Source organism: Scyliorhinus canicula, chromosome 3 (assembly GCF_902713615.1).
Source record: "Scyliorhinus canicula chromosome 3, sScyCan1.1, whole genome shotgun sequence".
Taxonomy (NCBI): domain Eukaryota; kingdom Metazoa; phylum Chordata; class Chondrichthyes; order Carcharhiniformes; family Scyliorhinidae; genus Scyliorhinus; species Scyliorhinus canicula.
Window position 1 is genome coordinate 107,245,394 of NC_052148.1, and position 18,226 is coordinate 107,263,619.

The 18,226-nt window shown below is 42.0% G+C and overlaps 1 protein-coding gene across 7 annotated transcripts in view; it reads right to left on the reverse strand.

The window, feature by feature from the left end:
* The window catches only part of fat1a (FAT atypical cadherin 1a), a 248,833-nt gene that overhangs the window by 13,361 nt on the left and 217,246 nt on the right, over positions 1-18,226 (reverse strand). For all 7 annotated transcript variants that reach the window (XM_038791072.1, XM_038791071.1, XM_038791070.1 and 4 more), the window contains 8 exons: positions 14,607-14,804; positions 10,839-11,640; positions 10,206-10,337; positions 9,894-10,051; positions 8,807-9,269; positions 3,073-3,226; positions 1,451-1,561; positions 730-1,358 (listed from right to left, as the gene is read on the reverse strand). In XM_038791072.1, coding sequence (XP_038647000.1) covers positions 730-1,358; positions 1,451-1,561; positions 3,073-3,226; positions 8,807-9,269; positions 9,894-10,051; positions 10,206-10,337; positions 10,839-11,640; positions 14,607-14,804 — 2,647 coding nt within the window. The remainder of the gene's footprint in view (positions 1-729; positions 1,359-1,450; positions 1,562-3,072; positions 3,227-8,806; positions 9,270-9,893; positions 10,052-10,205; positions 10,338-10,838; positions 11,641-14,606; positions 14,805-18,226) is intronic.

Below are 18,226 nucleotides of genomic sequence, written 5' to 3' on the forward strand. Positions count from 1 at the left end.
GCTAGAAACTATGTGCGCAATTCTCCGCTCCCCACGCCGGATGGGAGAATCGCGGGAGGGCTGGGCGACTCACGACACACCGCCCTGGCACCCCCCGCTCGGAGAATCGGCGCTCGCCATTTTTCATGGCGACCGGCGATTCTCCGGCCCGGATGGGCCGAGCGGTCTGACATTCCCGGCCTGTTCACGCCGGTGACAACCACACCTGGTCGCTGCCGTCGTGAACATGGCGGCAAAGGTTCGTTTGTGGCTTGTGGGGGGCGGAGAGGGGAGTGAGCACCACGGCCGTGCTCGGGAGGGGACTGGCCTGCGATCGGTGCCCACTGATTGTCGGCCGGCGTCTCCAAGAGACGCACTCTTTCCCCTCGGCCGCCCCGTAAGATCAAGCCGCCACGTCTTGCTGGGCAGCGGAGGGGAAGACGGCAGCTGCGCATGCGCGGGTTGGAGCCAGCCAACCTGCGCATGCGCGGCTGACGTCACTTAGGCGCCGCCGTCGCGTCATTCTCGGCGCGGTGGCCGAGATTTACGGAGCGCTGCTCCTAGCCCCCGGGGGGGGGGGGGGGGGGGGGGGGGGGGGGGGGTCGTGAAACTCGGCCGAGTTCACGATGGCCTTCCCGATGCCGTGCGGGAGCGGAGAATTCCGCCCTATATGTGGTAAAAGGGGAGGGGGTAGTTGGAAATGGATGATTTACATGGTGTGAATCATAATGACTATGTTAAAATACTTACCATCATAATCATAGTCCCAACTAGGTTTTTGTATGGAATCGCAGTCGGAAGGAGAGTTGGATGGAGGCGGAGGAGGTAGGTTTGGAGCAACGCTGCACACAGCCACAGTTTTCCGATGGCCGTGCACGGAGTCGGGGTTGAAGGTGCTGAACTCCGGATGTTCTGGTATAGCTGATCCTTCAAAAGAGTTTCGGTCAAGGTTGTTTCTAGAGTCACTTGGTATACTGGGAGTATAAGAGATCGGACGAACAGGCACCTGTGGTGGAATATCTGAATAGATGGTTTTACTAATTTTAGAATCAAAATAGTTCTTTTGCAAGAATGATGTCGAACCTCCTTTACGTTTCTCGCCAGTATCATTACGATGATTCTTTTTACAAATCTTCTTGCGGAAGACAACAAAGACTAAAACAAGGATGAATATGGATGCTACAAAGACTATGATTCCAATAACTTCTTCGAGGCCAATGTTCCAGGGTGTAGATACATATTTGTTAACAACTGTATCGGCACAAAACTTTCCAATAAAACCATGGGTACAGTTGCAAATGAAGGATCCGTATGTGTTTTCACACCTGCCTTGATTGAGACATGGACTTTCATGACATTCATCAAGATCAGCCAAGCATCTAGGATAAAGTAAATGGAGAAGTTGAATTCCTTAGAAGATGTATACTGAAAAAAATGTTCATCTGAAGGTGCAGGTATGGAAATTACAAACCTTTCTCCACGGTAACCTTGTTCACACTCACAAACAGGACCATCAAGGCTATCGATACATCTGCCATTATTTTTACAAGGATTATCTTTGCAGTATGGACCCATCTGACACCTAAAATTGTTACAGATAAAATTACAAAATTGCCGTAGTTCATAAGAAGCACATGACAACTAATTAATTTTCAGTTTTTGTGGACAGGTTGAAACCAAAGCGATGCTCAAGGGAATGAAATTCAACTTTGGCCGAGGCTCAAAACGTACAATGGTGGGTCAACTTCCTATTATCCACCCTGCCTGATCTTCCATTTCATTGAAGATTCTGCCTGCAATGTTGAATTTTATTCCCCATCGGAAAGTCATAGTTCAACGGGAAATAAAGAGTATGTCTTTTGTGCAATACTTGTGATACACTACACTGTAACGCTATTTATAAAGGATGCATTCATGATTTTGCGAAAGAAAGTACACCAAAGACATTTTCATACTCGGAATCCTGAGCATATTGCTAAAATATTAAATGTGTACATTTATAACACATCATTCGAAGGGAAATGGGCATTGTGAAATTGCAATATATCTTATCTGAAAGCATATGATAAATACTGTTCAGAAATAAAAATTATTCCTGGAGGATGTGAAAAGGCTGTGTGTGCTCAGAAAAATTGATGTTTCAAATGGACAGAACGTAACGGGTAGGGACTGTTCACCAATTGCTTTCCATTTTACTGTATTTTATTCAAATTCACCAATCATTCCAGTTAAATAATTCCTTTTATCAGTAAGAATGAGTACCCATCATCATACATTTAAATCCCACTGTCTGAAGACGATTTATTGTACTAATAGATACGATTCAAGTTTAACTTGTCTTTCCAATACGGGCAGGGGTTTACTACTAAAACATTGGAAAGAGTCAAAGTGCAAACAGTAGAAACAAATCTTCCACAACACGGTGGCACAGTGGCTAGCACTGCTGCCTCACAGCTCCAGGGACCTGGGTTCAATTCCGACTTCGGGTGACTGTGGAGTTTGCACTTTCTCCCCCGTGTCTGCGTGGGTTTCCTTCCACAGTCCAAAGATGTGCAGGTTAGGTGGATTGGGCATACTAAATTGCCCCTTAGTATCTAAATGTTGGGTGGGGTTGCTGGGATGGGGTGGAGGTGTGGACTTAAGTAGGGTGTTCATTCAGGGGCCGGTGCAGACTCAACAGGCCGAATGGTCTCCTTCTGCACTGTGAATTCTATGATTCTATGAACATAATATGGATTTGAAAAGGTGTACAAATGAACTGTTTTCAAGATACAGTTAGACTAACTACAGTTCTAAAGATCAAAGATATAGGAATACTTTATTTTGCCAAAACGATGCATAAAATTCTGTTATCATTACCCAATCTTCAAAGTAATAAATATAATTGCAACAACTTAAAAGTTAGATGACAGCCTCCAAAATGGTACAAAAAATGTGCTTTCACTCTCAGTAACATATTTTAAACAAACTTCAAGTAATACATTTCTGTAAATGTCAGGAAAATATGTACCAGCTTATACAGTTTAACACGATACCTTATCAAATTTACGATTTCAATTAAAATTCTGTCCAGAATGTGACAGAAAAACTAACCTTTGTCCTGTGTACTGTCCTCTACATTGGCAGATATAATCATCATTCACTGGAATACAAGTTCCACCATATAGACATGGGTTAGAGGCACAAGGATTGACTGCAACCTCACAATGACTACCCATGAACAGAGAAGTACATTTACAAAAGTAACCTGTAAAAATAGAACTTCATGTAAAATGCAGTGACTAAAGACAAATAAGGAATTAATAGAACTACCAATAGTAAAACTGTAATAAATACAGTATTCAGAATATAATAACATATAACTTTGACAGAACACTTTTTTTTGTTAAAATCAACAATCATATGAGACAGTTGCCAACAGATTTACCACCTTCAAATATGGCCAGGAAGTTAGTGATTCATGTGAATTTTAAGTAATCTATCGCCTTCGATAAGATTAAGTCTGTTAATATTTTGCTCAACTTAAATCATATGCATGCAATTGTCATCAATGAAGAAATACACTTTAAAGTTGTGGATTGCTATATTTAATACTTTCATAGAGACAAATTGATGTTCCATACTTTGTTATTGCGACAGTGTGGTTGAGAACATTAACTTTAACAGTGTTAAAACGTTCTTGGAGCTTGTTTAAGTTTTAATGCCTTGTAATAAAATATTGAAAGGAGCATCATGGTAGTTGTATTCTGAATGATGTTCTGAATAGAGTAATATAAAAATATAAAAGTAATATAAAAATAGAGAGGAAGATCTTCTTAAAATATATAAAAAGGAAGAGAGAAGCCAAAGTGAACATAGGCCCCTTAGAAAATGAGACTGGGGAAATAATAATGGAGAACAGGAAATAGCAGAGGAGTTAAACAAATAATTTGCGTTAGTCTTCACAGTGAAAAAAACACTAATAACATTCCAAAAATATTAAATAATCAAGGGCAGAAGGGGGGAGGAAATAAATACAATAACTATCACTAGAGAAAAGGTGCTCGGGAAAGTAATGAGGCTAAAGGCTGATTAGTTCGCTGGATCGGATGGGTTGCATCCCAGGAAATTAAAGGAAGTAGCAACAGAGATAGTGGATGCACTGGTAGTAATCGGTCAAGAGTCCTTAGATTCTGGAAAAAATCCAGAGGATTGGAAAACTACCACTGTAACACCTTTATTCAAAAGGGAAGGGAGACAAAAACAGGTAAACTATAGGCCAGTTAGCTTAACTCGGTCATTGGGAAAATACTAGTGTCCATTATATGGATGTAATAACAGAGCATTTAGAAATGCATAACACAATCAAGTAGAGGCATGGCTTCATGAAAGGGGAATCATGTATGACAAATTTATTAGAATTCTTTGAGGTGCTAATGGGCATGATAGATAAAGGGGAACCAGTAGATGTAATATTCTTTGATTTCCAAAAAGCATTCAATAAGGTGCCGTAAAAATGGTTACTGAATAAGATAAGAGCCCATGGTGCTGGAGGTAGTACATTAACATGGATAGAGGACTGACTAATTGATAGAACACAGAGAGTTGGGATAAGAGGGGCATTTTCAGGATGGCAACCTGTAACTCGTGGAATACCACAGGGATCAGTGGTGGGGTCACAATTATTTGCAATATATATTAATAACTTGGACAAGGAAAGTGAATTTCCTATTGCCAAGTTTGTTGATGACACAAAAATAGGTGGGAAGGCAATTGGTGCGAATGACACAGAGTCTACAGGGGGATGTAGTCAGGTTGAGTGAGTGGGCAAAAACCTGGCAGATGGTATATAATGTAGGAAAATATGAAACTATGCACTTTGGTATGAAGACTGAAGGAGCTAAATATTATTCTTCATTGACGATCGCTTGCTAACAAGTCTGACTGTGCACCTAAGAAACTCCATGTTATTGGTCATTGAGTTCTTGCATGGCTGATGAGCCCAATCCTCGAGCCACATCTTCAACCACACATTTGGCAGGCGTTTCTGGGAAATGGGATTGGTCCTTGTACTCTTGCTCACTGGTATTCCTTTCTCAGGGTGTTTTTCCCAGCCTTCTCTTGCCGTCAGGTATCCTCGAGGAATTGTGTCCCTTCAATCAGGAAGTTCCGCCAAATAGATCTCATCTGAGCAAAGGTTTCCCAAGCATTGAAGTCTACATTGCATTTCTTGAGGTAAGCATTCAGTGAACACTTATTTTATCCTCCTCTAGTTTGGGAGCCTTCTTTGAGCTGGACAAAGGTAGCTAGGCACACTCTAGCACATGGCCGACCCAGCGGAGTTGCTTTCGGATGATCATGGCCTCGATGCTGCTGCACTTGGTTCCTTCAAACACACCAATGTTAGTATGGCTGCGCTTCCAGCTGAAGCAGAGAATCCGTCTCACACAGCATTGATGGTACCTCTACAGAGCTTTGAGGTGGCGACTGAACGTAGTCCACGTTTCTGAGCCATATAGAAGAGTTGGGAAAAACTTAGTTTCAGCATAGATGTCGCGGTCATCAAAGACTCTCATCCTTAGGCGTTTGAAGGAGGACCTCTTGGATTGGATACGATGTTGGATCTCAACATCAATGTCAGCCTAAGAGAGGTGGATATCCAGGTATGGGAAATATTCCACATTTGGTAGGATTTTTCCATTGATCTTGATGGAGGGAGGGACCGGATCTTGCCCCGCGGTGGGTTGGTCATGGACTTGCGTCTTCTTGAGGTTGAGGCTGAGACAGATTCTTTGGTATGCTTCCGCGAAGGTGTCAAGCATGGCTTGGAGATTCTCTTCTGAGAGAGTAGCGATGGCAATGTCACCGCACACTGAAGTTTCACGAACGATATCAGCATTGTTTTCTTCTTGGGATTTATTATTTAAGTGATATTATTTAAATTATTTAAATGAAAGACTGAAGATAATTGCAGCACAGAGGGATTTGATGGTCATAGATGTCATGCATTAATCACAAAAAGCCAGCATGCAAGCTCAGCAAGGGAAAGTAAATTGGGAGTGTAAATGAATGCTGGCCTTTATTTAAAAGGGAATGGAGTATAAAAATAGGGAAGTCGTGCTAAAACTATACAAGGCACTAGTTAGACCACAACTGGAAAACTGTGAATATTTTGTTCCCCTTATCGAAGGAAAGATACACTGGCATTGGAGGCAGTGCAGAGAAGGTTCACAACATTGATCCTGGTTATGGAGGGGTGTTCTAAGGAGCAAAGGTTAGTTAAGTATAATAATAATAATCTTGACTAGTGTCACAAGTAGGCTTACATTAACACTGCAATAAAGTTACTGTGAAAAGCCCCTAATCACCACAGTATGATGCCTAGTCGGTTACACTGAGGGAGAATTCAGAATATCCAATTCATCTAACAAGCACGTCTTTCGGGACTTGTGGAAGGAAACTGGAGCACCCGGAGGAAACCCACGCAGACACGGGGAGAACGTGCAGATGCCGCACGTTCCGACAGTGACCCAAGTCAGGAATCGAACCTGGGTCCCTGGCGCTGTGAAATAACCGTGCCGCCCCGGTTGGGCCTATACCCATTGGAGTTTAAAAGAGTGAGAGGCGTCCTATTGAGGCATATAGCATTCTCAGGGGGCTTGATGAGGTAGATGTTGAGGGATTATTTCCCTTTATGGGACAGTCCAGGACTAGGAGGCATAATCCCAGAGTAAGGGGTTGCCCAGTTAAGACAGAGATGAGGAGGAATTTCTTCTCTCAGAGGGTAGTGAATCTGTGAAATTCTTTACCGCAGAAACCTGTAGTGGTTGGGTCATTAAATATGTTTAAAGCTGAGACAGGGAGATTTTTAATCAGGAAGAGAATCGAGGGTATTGGGGATTAGGCAGGAAAGTGCAGTTGAGGATTACGTCAACTTTGTCACGATCTCATTGAATGGCGGAGAAGACGCAATGGTTCGAATGGCCTACTTTGCTTCTACATCTTATGGTTTAATAGAATGGCATATTTTATTTAGTGTGTAAATGGAAAACTGATTTATTTGTCACAAAATTGATTTCTGCTCTGCGGCTATTTAATTTAAATGTCATAAAAACAGTTGTTTAACATCAAATCTAAAACCACAGTGATCTTAATTATACCAGCTGACCTTTTTATATACATTCAAATTGTTGAAGGTGGTGGTAACTGGAATAATCACACTCCTGAAAGAGGTATTACCAGTTAAGCATCTTTGTGGGAAACAGCCTCACAGAATGCCAAGGGTACTTCAGTCTGTAAGATGTCAATACTTCCAAGGTTGAAACATAAATGATAGCCAATTGCAACATTTATCAGTTCTCATTGCCCAAACGTCTAAATAGAACATAAAACCAGGAACAAGTACCAAAGAGGCAGAAATAATCTAAATGGAGTCCACTTCACTTGGATTGAAAAGTGCAAGTTTAAAAGTAACCGACTGTGAGCATGGCGAGAGGAATATTTTCCATCTGACAAAGTAGAAGATTAGATGAAAAAGATTTGATTCCAAACTCCTTCGAAAAAGAACAATATACGCACTGAGTTAAAATTAAGATTTCATAATTTTATAGATGAGATTAAATGGAGATGGCAAAAATACTCCACAGAATATAAGGGGCAGATATGAGGCTGTACTTTACATGCCCCTGCTAGGTATGGTTTGGACAGGAGTAGGGGGGCCCTGTAAAACAGGGCAGGTGCCCAATCAACTTCCCATCTACCCCCAAATGCACCCCCCATATTACAAGGAGTGGACAGGTTCCAAGATCAGCAACCCGCCCGCCATTGTCATATCAAGGGTCACTAATGCTTGTTATCAAGCTTAATTGACCCTCATAATATGCTGCCTGTGCCATAAATCTTTTGGCATGGGTAGCCCAATTTTTAATAAAAAGTTCTTTGAAGAGTTGTAATGAAAGGGGGTTTAACCTTTGAAGGCTACCCTTTGCTGATCGCAGAGCAGACTCCTAGAATCGACCCCCTCAGTCCTACCCTTACACAGCCACTGACAAGCTCTTGGTATTGCTGAGAGTGATGGAGCTGTCGGCCACCAAGATGGCAGGACCTCCTTTCCATTCAGAAGTGGAAGTGCCCCTTAGCCCTTGTTTCATTGACCCGCAGCATTTCATGGCGGCAAGTTGGGTCAGCATGGAGATTGTTGGCTGCTATCCACACTGGTTTCTGCATGGTTTATTAATACTCAAGCAATCATCAGTAACTACAGCAAACCATGTAATAAACAATCATTAAATATTAAATAGAATGGTTCCAAGGGGAAGTGATTTCAGCTACAGGATTAGGTTGGGGAAGCTGGGGTTGTTCTCCTTGAAGCAAAGGAGGTTGAGAGAAGATTTAATAAAGATGTACATGATTATGACAGTTTTAGATGAGGTAGACAAAGAAAAGCTGTTCCCATTAGTTGTTCGTACAAGTACGAGAGGATACAGATTAAATGCTGTGGGTAAGAACTGCAGGTGGAATACGAGGAAGAACCTACTTCTATACAGAAAGTGGTAATGAACCAAAACTCACTGCTTTGGAGAATAATGGAAGCGGAGTTGTTTAATGGCGTCAAAAGGAAATTGGAAGGCCTCTTGAGCGAAATAGACTTGCAGGGCCATGAGAGTAGACCAGGAGAATTGGACGGGCTGGATCGTTTCACAGAGAGCTGGCATGGACCCAACTGACCAAATGGCCTCCTTCCGTGCTATAATGGCCCCAAGGCCAAGTTGATAAATACCATATTTAAAACATTCTGCATCTCACTCTTCAACACAAGTATTTTTATACCTGTAAGTGATCAACTCACCTCCGTTGGGTAGTGAAGAACATGTGCCACTGTTCTGGCATGGACTGCTCAAACATCCTTCTGCAGGCACCAGAGAACATCCAGGAGACATTTCAACCGATTCTTCCATGACTGCGTAGACTCGTGGTTTGCTGTTCAAAGGTAACTCTTGCCCATTTAGCATAATGGATTCCAGACACCCTCTAAAACCATTACTTAGCTGTGGGCTTCTACCATGCTTTGTGCGTGGCTGTCGGATATGGCCACCAAAGTACAAAAAATTGTCCAAGTTTAGCGTCCTCAGGGTGCCTGGAGCTGTGCCAGCTGCTGTGTGGACCTTGTCCAGAACCAGGTTTGCATAATTTCCATTAACTGCCAGTGAAACAGAATGCCATTCGCCATCATTGATTTGAATGCTTTGTACAGAAACGGTCCCGGGACCACTCCCACAGTCAAATTTGTATTGCAGTTTTCCATTGTTAATCTGCAAAAATAGCGGAGGGAATATCAAATGTAATAATTTAATTGTACTTGTTTCATAAAACAAAACAATTAATGGATTTAGAAGACAACACACTTTAGGTTTTTGTGGTCTAGCGGTCACAAATCAAAACAATTCTTCAGTTCAAGATCATAACCTGTAGTATGTCTATCATTTTTTAAAATTAAAATTAATCCAAATCTCCTATTGGATCGTGTTGATCCAAAGTAATTTTCACAATATATTCCATTAACCTAGTTGTGTAAAAGTATATTGCTTCTCCTGATCAAATTTGAATAGTTTAGAAAACTCGATACAACAAATATACAAAGGACAGTAACAGATGCCTGCGAGTTCCAGTATTGCAATTTAAAGATTATCCCTATGAACCTGAACTGCACAAGTTTCTTGCATGGAGAAAAATGCTGAATTACTTTACATTAGTTCAATTCCTTTTCGTTACGATGGTCATGTAAAATTCTCATCATTTCGCAAAATGGTTAATTTATTTTAAGTAAACTGGTTAGAAATTAAAATCTCACAAGTTGTAATTTTAGAAGCGAATTAATTAAATTCTACAAATAGTACACAGTAATTTTTGCCTTGCAGCTTTTGAGAAGCACGTACCTCTAGAATGCTGTAGTCTGTTCCTCTTGCATACATAACAATTGCATGTGGATAATAAGTCCGTAAGCGCAATGAGAGTTGCATTTCTTCTTTATTTTCATTCTCCATGAGGCGATATTTCACATAACTATTGCCACTGAATGAGAGAGAAGCTCCACCTGAAAATGCAAAGCAAATAACAGACCCACTCACTTAAAAAAACATCAAATAAATGTGACAAATATAATGTGAAAACTTTCATTATATATAGTGGATTATGATGAATGAACCTTTCGATTAAATTTTAAAATGTGTTATGTGGAAAATCCTTACCAGGGCATTGATCAAGTTTGGCATTTTTGCATAAACAATTATATCCCACTTCCTTTGCATCAGGTACACATTCAGTATCAGGAGAACAAAGATTATCTTCACATAGTTTATGTACCATATGGCATTTGCTGCCTGGAAAAAATAGAAACACAAATTATTCAGTACAAAACACAAAGTGCAACAAACATTTTTCTGCAGCATCATTGATACATCAACATTTCAATATTTACCTTAAATTTAAGTTATTTATCAAAACAATTAGATCAAGAAATGACAAATAGCACATTTACTGATTTTTTAAAAACATAATTTTTCCCTTTACATGCATTTATTCTGCTATTTGAGTAACATGACAAAGCCTTGTTTAAAAAATTGCATCAAGTATACTATGACATAAGATACAAAACACTTGACTGGCGGAACAAATTTTGTTAGTAGGTCGAAGAGCTAGTTTTATGAAAAGGATTGTACTATATTACCAGAAAGTCACATATTTAACATGGTTCAGATTTTTATCAAACGCAAATCAGCAGACAAGCATTTCTGTATTATACAACGGGCCCCTTCACACACTTAAAAAAAAAGAAATATATAATTATATAGAGCTGACCGATTTTATAATATGCTTCTCACCTTTACAAAGACAGACGGGTGTTCTGTGGTGCCGTGGGGTTACAAAGCTTAACCTCGCAGTGCTGTGGGTTGACATGGCATTTGTGTCTATAGTAATCTTCTCTTCACAGTATTTCATGGGGCAATCTAGGCCAGCACAAAGTTTATGAATGACTTTCAGTATTTTCACACCCATCATTTCTTCAATGCCTAACACTGAGGTATTCAGTTTATGGAAAAGCAGTTCAGGCAGATGGAAAGAATTGCTTGCTTTATTGACTGTAAGGAGTACATCCAAATTTGAAGGTGGCTCAGAAGGCTGCAGACTAATAACATGAAGATCATGCCTTCTAACGCCAAGAATATTTCGTAATGCTCTGTGGAAGTTCCGCCAATAATCACCTATAAACTCTTCAGGTGTAATGTTTGCAAACTGAATGGCAATTGAGTGGTTGACCTGATTTTCTGTTACTTGTTTAACATGCACATGAACATCAGCAGCTGTTGTGAATCGACCATCAGTTACGGTGACATTCAGAACATATTGTCCGACATCCAAAAGCTTATGTGCGATCATTTTGCCATCAGTACTGGAAACTACAAATGAGTTTCCCGTATTTGATGCAAGACTGTACGTGAGAGTATCATAAATGTCTTGATCTGTTGCGTGAATCTTTCCAATAACACCTCCTGCATACTCATCTCCAACAGTAGTTATGTGGATTTCCAAGGGAAGAATAGCTGGAGGATAAATACTTTCTTCAATAATTTTAAGCTTTATGAATGTTGATGAGGTTAATGGAGGTCGCCCACTATCAGTTACCTAAAATAAAAGAGAAACTCAATTAGCATTATAACATTACGGTTTTTTAAAAACTGCATTTATTTGCAATTCATATTCGTTATGTGCTTCACGCAACACCTCAGAGAATGCAAAAGGTGTTTGCAAAATAACTTTCTTGAAGCACAGCATTCAAATTCTGTTTCGAAACAAGGCATCAATTGTTGTAAGGTTTCACACTGACAAACATTTTTCCTCAAGGAACAGTGGGGAATACAAGAATGATGTGCACCCACTCTGTATAAATATTGGGTGTTCAGAGCATCTCCTCTATTTTGCTTCAATGGTTATATAGTTGCAGACTCGGAAATCCCTGCGTTTATTGAATTCAGAGAAGCATACCTGCTTCAGTGACAGTACACGGGGTTGTGAGTCCCTGCCATTTCAAATTATTGATAGCAATAGGATTGGCACGGTCACAGCTTTATTTACAACATGTTCATAAAACATTTAGTTCCAAAGTGGACTATAAACGGATCATGGATGCATCGACCCATTGCTACTAACATTGAAGGGACAGGCTCCATTGTAAGCTTCTGAACTTACATCATTCCTTTGTGTCAGCTTCTTTATAAAGGGCAGAACACAGGGTTCTCATTGAAATGTCAGAAGGCACAATTACCAAGAAAATAAAGTAAAACACAAGTTCCATCCAGAATTTACTTTAGATTTTGTATATGCAGGGAATTTAACTCTCATCTAAAACAGATGTAAAATTTGGTGGTGAAGACCCAAATCATTTCAGGATTAGATTTAGCTGAGAGTGGGCGGCATGTGGCGCAGTAGTTGGCAGTGGGACTTCAGTGCTAAGGACCCGGGTTTGAATCCTGGCCCTGGATCACTGTCTGTGTGGAGTTTGCATATTCTCCCCATGTCCGCGTGGGTTTCACCCTCACAACCCAAAGATGTGCAGGTTAGGTGGATTGGCCATGCTAAATTGCCCCTTAATTGGAAAAAAAAATTGGGAACTCTAAATTTATAAAATAAAAGATTTAGCTAGAAGCACTGCCCAGCACTCAATGATAACCTGTCGGCCTTTTGCAAAACCTAGGGGACAAAAGAAAACAGCAGCTCCATGCGAAAGCCAACCCGAAGTTGCAATAAAGAGGAGGCAAGTGGATGGATGATGTACTCTGTGGAAAGGAGTACTCCAGCCACTGGCAGTGGGTCGCAATATTTGTGTCATCTAAGGAGGAGCATGGCCCAATAAAAGTATGTCCAGGCCATTTATAGAGCAACTTCCACAGTCCCTTTAAGGATCAGTGGTCAGTCCACTCTCTGCCTGGTACAAAAGTGCAGAGTGTGCACAGTGCTCACTTCAGTCATCTGGTACTTGCAATTGTAAATAGGCTCCCACAGCGAGCAGAGGACCTTGAATTGCACATGCATCCACCAGTGTCAAGTGGAAGTGCTGGGCACCCTGGAAATTACATCAGGTGAGCCCTGGGCAACTAAGGGGCAGTCACCACTTTCCTGACTCTTTCAGCTGTCAAATACATCACTCACAGTGTAACCAGCAGTGGAAAGTCATGAGTATCATTTCTTCTATTTAACCTTGTTTAACCAAATTTCTGTTTCAAGTTCTTCTTAATTAAATATCTATGTCAATCATTTCAGATAGGATTGTTGAATTATTGCTATTGAATAAAAATTCTACTTTACTTATAAAGCATTTCACAGTACTAAACACTATGCATTGTGGATAAATCGTGACATTTAAAGTTTTATCATCGGTTTGAACTGTTCCATTATGCAGCATCATACAATACCGCCAATTATATTAAATGTCTAGAATGTCCTGAGGATGCCTGAAGACAAAAATTCAAACAATGTTCATTTCAATTTTTCCTGCTTCTGGCGAGGACAGATCAATAGTGTTTTTCATCTTCTGAAGTTTTCCTGAAACCTTGTCCTAACATGGACACTTCCACCTGACATGTGCAATTCAAGGACCTTCTTTTTATTTCGGCAATGGCTTCTCTCTTCTTCTGATAACATTGACTCCTAATGTAATATGGTTACAAAGATCTAGGAGTGGTGGGCCCCCTCAAATACCTTGCTGAAGACTCAATTTCTCCTGTGCAAGCCCACTGTGAGTGCTGGCAGGCTTATTTTATTATTGGGAGACTGTACAGGAAGTGTTGCCCAATATTCTTGCACTTTGGTCTTCGGATCACTGGTCAGCAATCATTGGATAGTGGAGAGCCAACAGTTGACTGTACGGGCTGACCATGGACTAGGAGTCAGATCTGTGTGCCTTAGTTGTACATGAACACAACAAGCGACAACATGTTTAGTTTGTTGGGCAGCATGGTGACACAGTGGTTAGCATTACTGCCTCACGGCGCCGAGGTCCCAGGTTCGATCCCGGCTCTGGGTCACTGTCCATGTGGAGGTTGCACATTCTCCCCGTGTTTGCGTGGGTTCTCTCCCCCCCCCCCCCACAACCCAAAGATGTGCAGAGTAGGTGGTTTGGCCACGCTAAATTGCCCCTTAATTGGAAAAAAAATGAATTGGATACTCTAAATTTAAAAAAAAAACATGCTTAGTTTGTCATTGCCGGGTAAGTTTTGAAATCACTTGCACTGGCAGCACAGAGGATTTTGTGACAGCAATAAATATTGGGAATTCAGGGCAGAAATGAGAGAACCCAGGTACTGAAGTTGCACATTTACTGTCAATTAAAATGAATGGAAGGAAAATTGTACAGGATACCAATAAGGCACCCTGATCAAAGTGCCCAAATTCATGATGTGCAATCCCTCACTTGAACTTTTGCATCAGGAGCAGTAACTTGTAAAAGGTGCCCCTATAATCACATCAAATTAACTCTGTTTCAAGCATAACAAGAAAACACTTGGACAATGCACCATGTATCATAGTGACACAATCAAAACATTTAATATTTTGTGCCCATAGTAAAGCACAAGATTAGATTCTGCTTTTACCTGTACTTGCAGCAGATACATATCTTTGACCTTGTGGTTAAGATGAGACGATGATATGAGCAGACCTTGTGGATTTATCTGAAATTCGTTCTCTTCATTTCCATTAATGATTGTAAAAGTGAATGGAGGGCCATTGTGTGAGGAATCTCTGTCTATCACTTGAAGCTGTAGCACACTGGCTCCAATGGGCTTGTTTTCCTAGAAAATGGATAGTTTATGGTCGTGAAGGTTCAGTTTCTTCTAAATCACACATTTTTACATACATTATTTATTTTGCATGAATCTTGAAAAGTCTCCTGACAGAACAGGTTGATTGATTCCAGGGCTAACAATAACTTGCATTTACAGTGCCTTAGTGCAAAGAAGCATCCCAGGATGCTTCATAAAAAGGAATGAGGGAAATGGACACAACAAAGGAGAGCTTTGGAGACTTGACCTACAACCTGGGAGAAGAAATGAGCTAGAGGAGGTTTTTGAAGCTGATGACAAAAGGAAATAGAATGGTTTAGGAAATAATTTAAAGCAATAAGATCATGACTTTGATTTGATTATATTTATTGTCACATGTACTGAAGTACAGTGAAAAGTATTTTTCTGCGGCTGAGGGAACGTACACAGTACGTACATAGTAGACAAAAGAATAATAAACAGAGAACATTGACAAATGGTACATCGACAAACAGTGATTTTTTTACAGTGCGAAACAAGGAGTTAAACAAACACACCATGGATATCTAATAGTTTTGTCTGTCACCTTCTTGTTCATCTTTTGCAGTGAGGATGCCCACTTTTATCATGCGAGATGTTTGGCTAGATTCTGGTGGGTGCATAGCTGACTGCTAAGGCCAATTTGTACCTGGCATATTCTGTGGCAAATAGGACAGGATACCAGATGACTGAGTTTTGGAAGAGTCGCAGGCTCTTGATTTCCTCTCTTTGAATTTTCTCTTTGCCTCTGATATGTGCTTGCTTTTGAAGGTGGTGGCACCACTTTTCATTTGATTGCGGCAGGTGCAGCAATCCTGAGTGAGCTTCTCTCACTCACTTGAAGTCAATATCAAATCTCCCAACAAAATTCCCATGTGAAGCCTTGTGGTGCTTCCTTTGACTTGCATGAGAGCACATCCCAGACTCAAGCTCTCCAAAGGAGATTCATTTTGGCAAATGTGTCAAACATTCTGGTTCCATGACCAGCCCAACTCAGTTATGACTGTCTCAGTATTGCGTGGATGCATGCTAGACATGCCAGCTGGGGTGAGCACTTTAGTATCCAATATTTTTTATTTTTTAAAAAAATTTAGATTACCCAATTATTTTTCCAATTAAGCGTAGCCAATCCACCTATTCTGCACATTTTTTTGGGTTGTGGGGGCGAAACCCACGCAAACACGGGGAGAATGTGCAAACTCCACACGGACAGTGATCCAGAGCCGGGATTCGAACCTGGGACCTCAGCGCCGTGAGGCAGATGTGCTAACCACTAGGCCACCGTGCTGCCCTCAGTATCCAATATTTTGACTTGCCATCGGATCTTTAGAACGTGAAAGTTGTTAGCGTCTTGGCATGTCGCTGGTACGCAGTCAGAGTCTCATATGTGTAGAGCAGAGTGGGCAGGACTATTGCTCTACAAACTTTCACTTTGGTGGACCGGCTTACTCCTCTTAGTTCCAGATTGATGTTCAAAGGCTGACAAAGGCTACACTTGCTTTAGTTCTGTCACTAATGAAAGGTTGAAGGGAAAAAGTGATGCACATGTCAGAGTTAGGGCAATGCTGAGCTTGGGAGGACATTGCTGAGATAAGGAGTGAGAGACGTTTATGGAAAAGGGCAACAACTTTGAAAAAAGGAGATCGAGAGAAACAGAGAGCCAGTTTAGGTCACAAAGGGTGAGGATGACGGGTAACATAACATACAATGAAAAAGGAAACGTGTATCTGAGCTTTAAACGGGCTGGAGTTATTGATGATGAGAGACTATCAAGGACAGTACTAGAAAAGTTGCATACAGTCGTAGCAGAACCACAAGTAAAGGTTTCAGCAACTAAGGGGCTGAGGAAGGGCATTGTGTGGTGCTGGAACTAACCAGTCTTAATAGACAAGATAGGAGCGAGAACTTGGGATTAAATAGAATACCAAGTTTATGAAAGATCTGCAGCAAGATTCTCCGTCGGAGGGATCCTGACATGAACCAGACTCAGTGCGCCACGGCTGAGGGCAACGACACCGTGGTTCAGACGTTGGCAGGCCTCCAACACTGGCAGTGCCAGGTGACAGTGGGGCCTCCGGAGCCGACTCTAGGCTTTCCTCTGCCCCAATGAGCAGCCATGGGGCAGAAGGAGAGGTGCTGGAGCACATCAGCCCTGCCGAATCACCCCAACTAACACTGGCTCATCTGCTGGGCAGCGAGCAGAACAGGGTGACACTTTCTCACCTCTGACACCTGAAAGTTGGCTGGGCCTATTCAAGCCCAAGTTCAGGCCCAGCAGAGGACGAACATCAAGGGCATCACAGGGCAGAGGGTGAGACAAGTAGACCGCCTCTACTCCTGATGTGCTGTCTGGGGAAAAACGTAGAAGTGATAGGCCACTAACGATAAGAAAGACACTTATGTTGACATGGGTGTAGTAAAGAGGAGGTAGTAAGGGGGAAGGCACACATATTGTAAATAGGTGGGTGTTGAAGTGAAGGAGGAGGGGAAGTTGGGGGCGGGCCATTGGACAGCTTGCCATTCCAGCTTAGGCCCCACGTCCAGATCCTCCTTCACACCATTCTCACCCTCCTTCTTACCCTCCTACTCAGGTGGAGCCTGCCATTCTTCCTCCTCCTCTGACATGCCACCCCGCAGCTGTGCGATGTTATGGAGCATGCAGCAGGTCACCACAATGTTCGCAGTCCTCTTGGAAAGCCCCACCAGAATTATCCAGACATTGGAACTGCATCTTCATAATGCTGATGCACCGCTTGATGACGCTCCTGGTTGCGGAGTGAACATCGTTCTAATGGTTCTCTGCCTCGGTTTGAGGCCTTCGCTCAGCTGTCATTAGTTATGACCTCAGCGGGAAAGTCTTGATGCCCACGGGCAACTTCTCACCTGAGGGAATGCCTCAAAGATGTCAAAACCGATGAGTGAACCACAATCTATGTGTCGTGCAAGCTGACTGCATATCAGGCACAGACATGCATGATGTACAGCTGGTAGTCTCACACCAACTGCACATTCATGGAGCGAAAGCCCTTCCTATTGATGAAGGGCACTCTATTTCAAACCGGTGCTCGGAAGTCGATAGGTGTACCATCGACATCACGCCCCCATGACCTGCGACATGCACCGATAGCGGCAAATTCTGTTGCCCGGGAGTCTTATTAGGCCCGGTCCAGATTGAATGTGATATGTGTAAATGCCCGGATGCGTAGGACATCCATGATGGTGCGAGGTCTGGACAGGTTCCAGCTAGAGCACCCTACCGTCATCATTGACGGTCACCGGGAGGGATGTGCTCCTCCATACACATGTGGTACCAGGTGCGCCGTCGTCTGGCACAAGTGGTGCATGGTTTCCCTATCGAGCCGGAACAGGCGGCAGCTCACGTGGTCCAGCAGCTCCTTGACAGACAAGTGCCA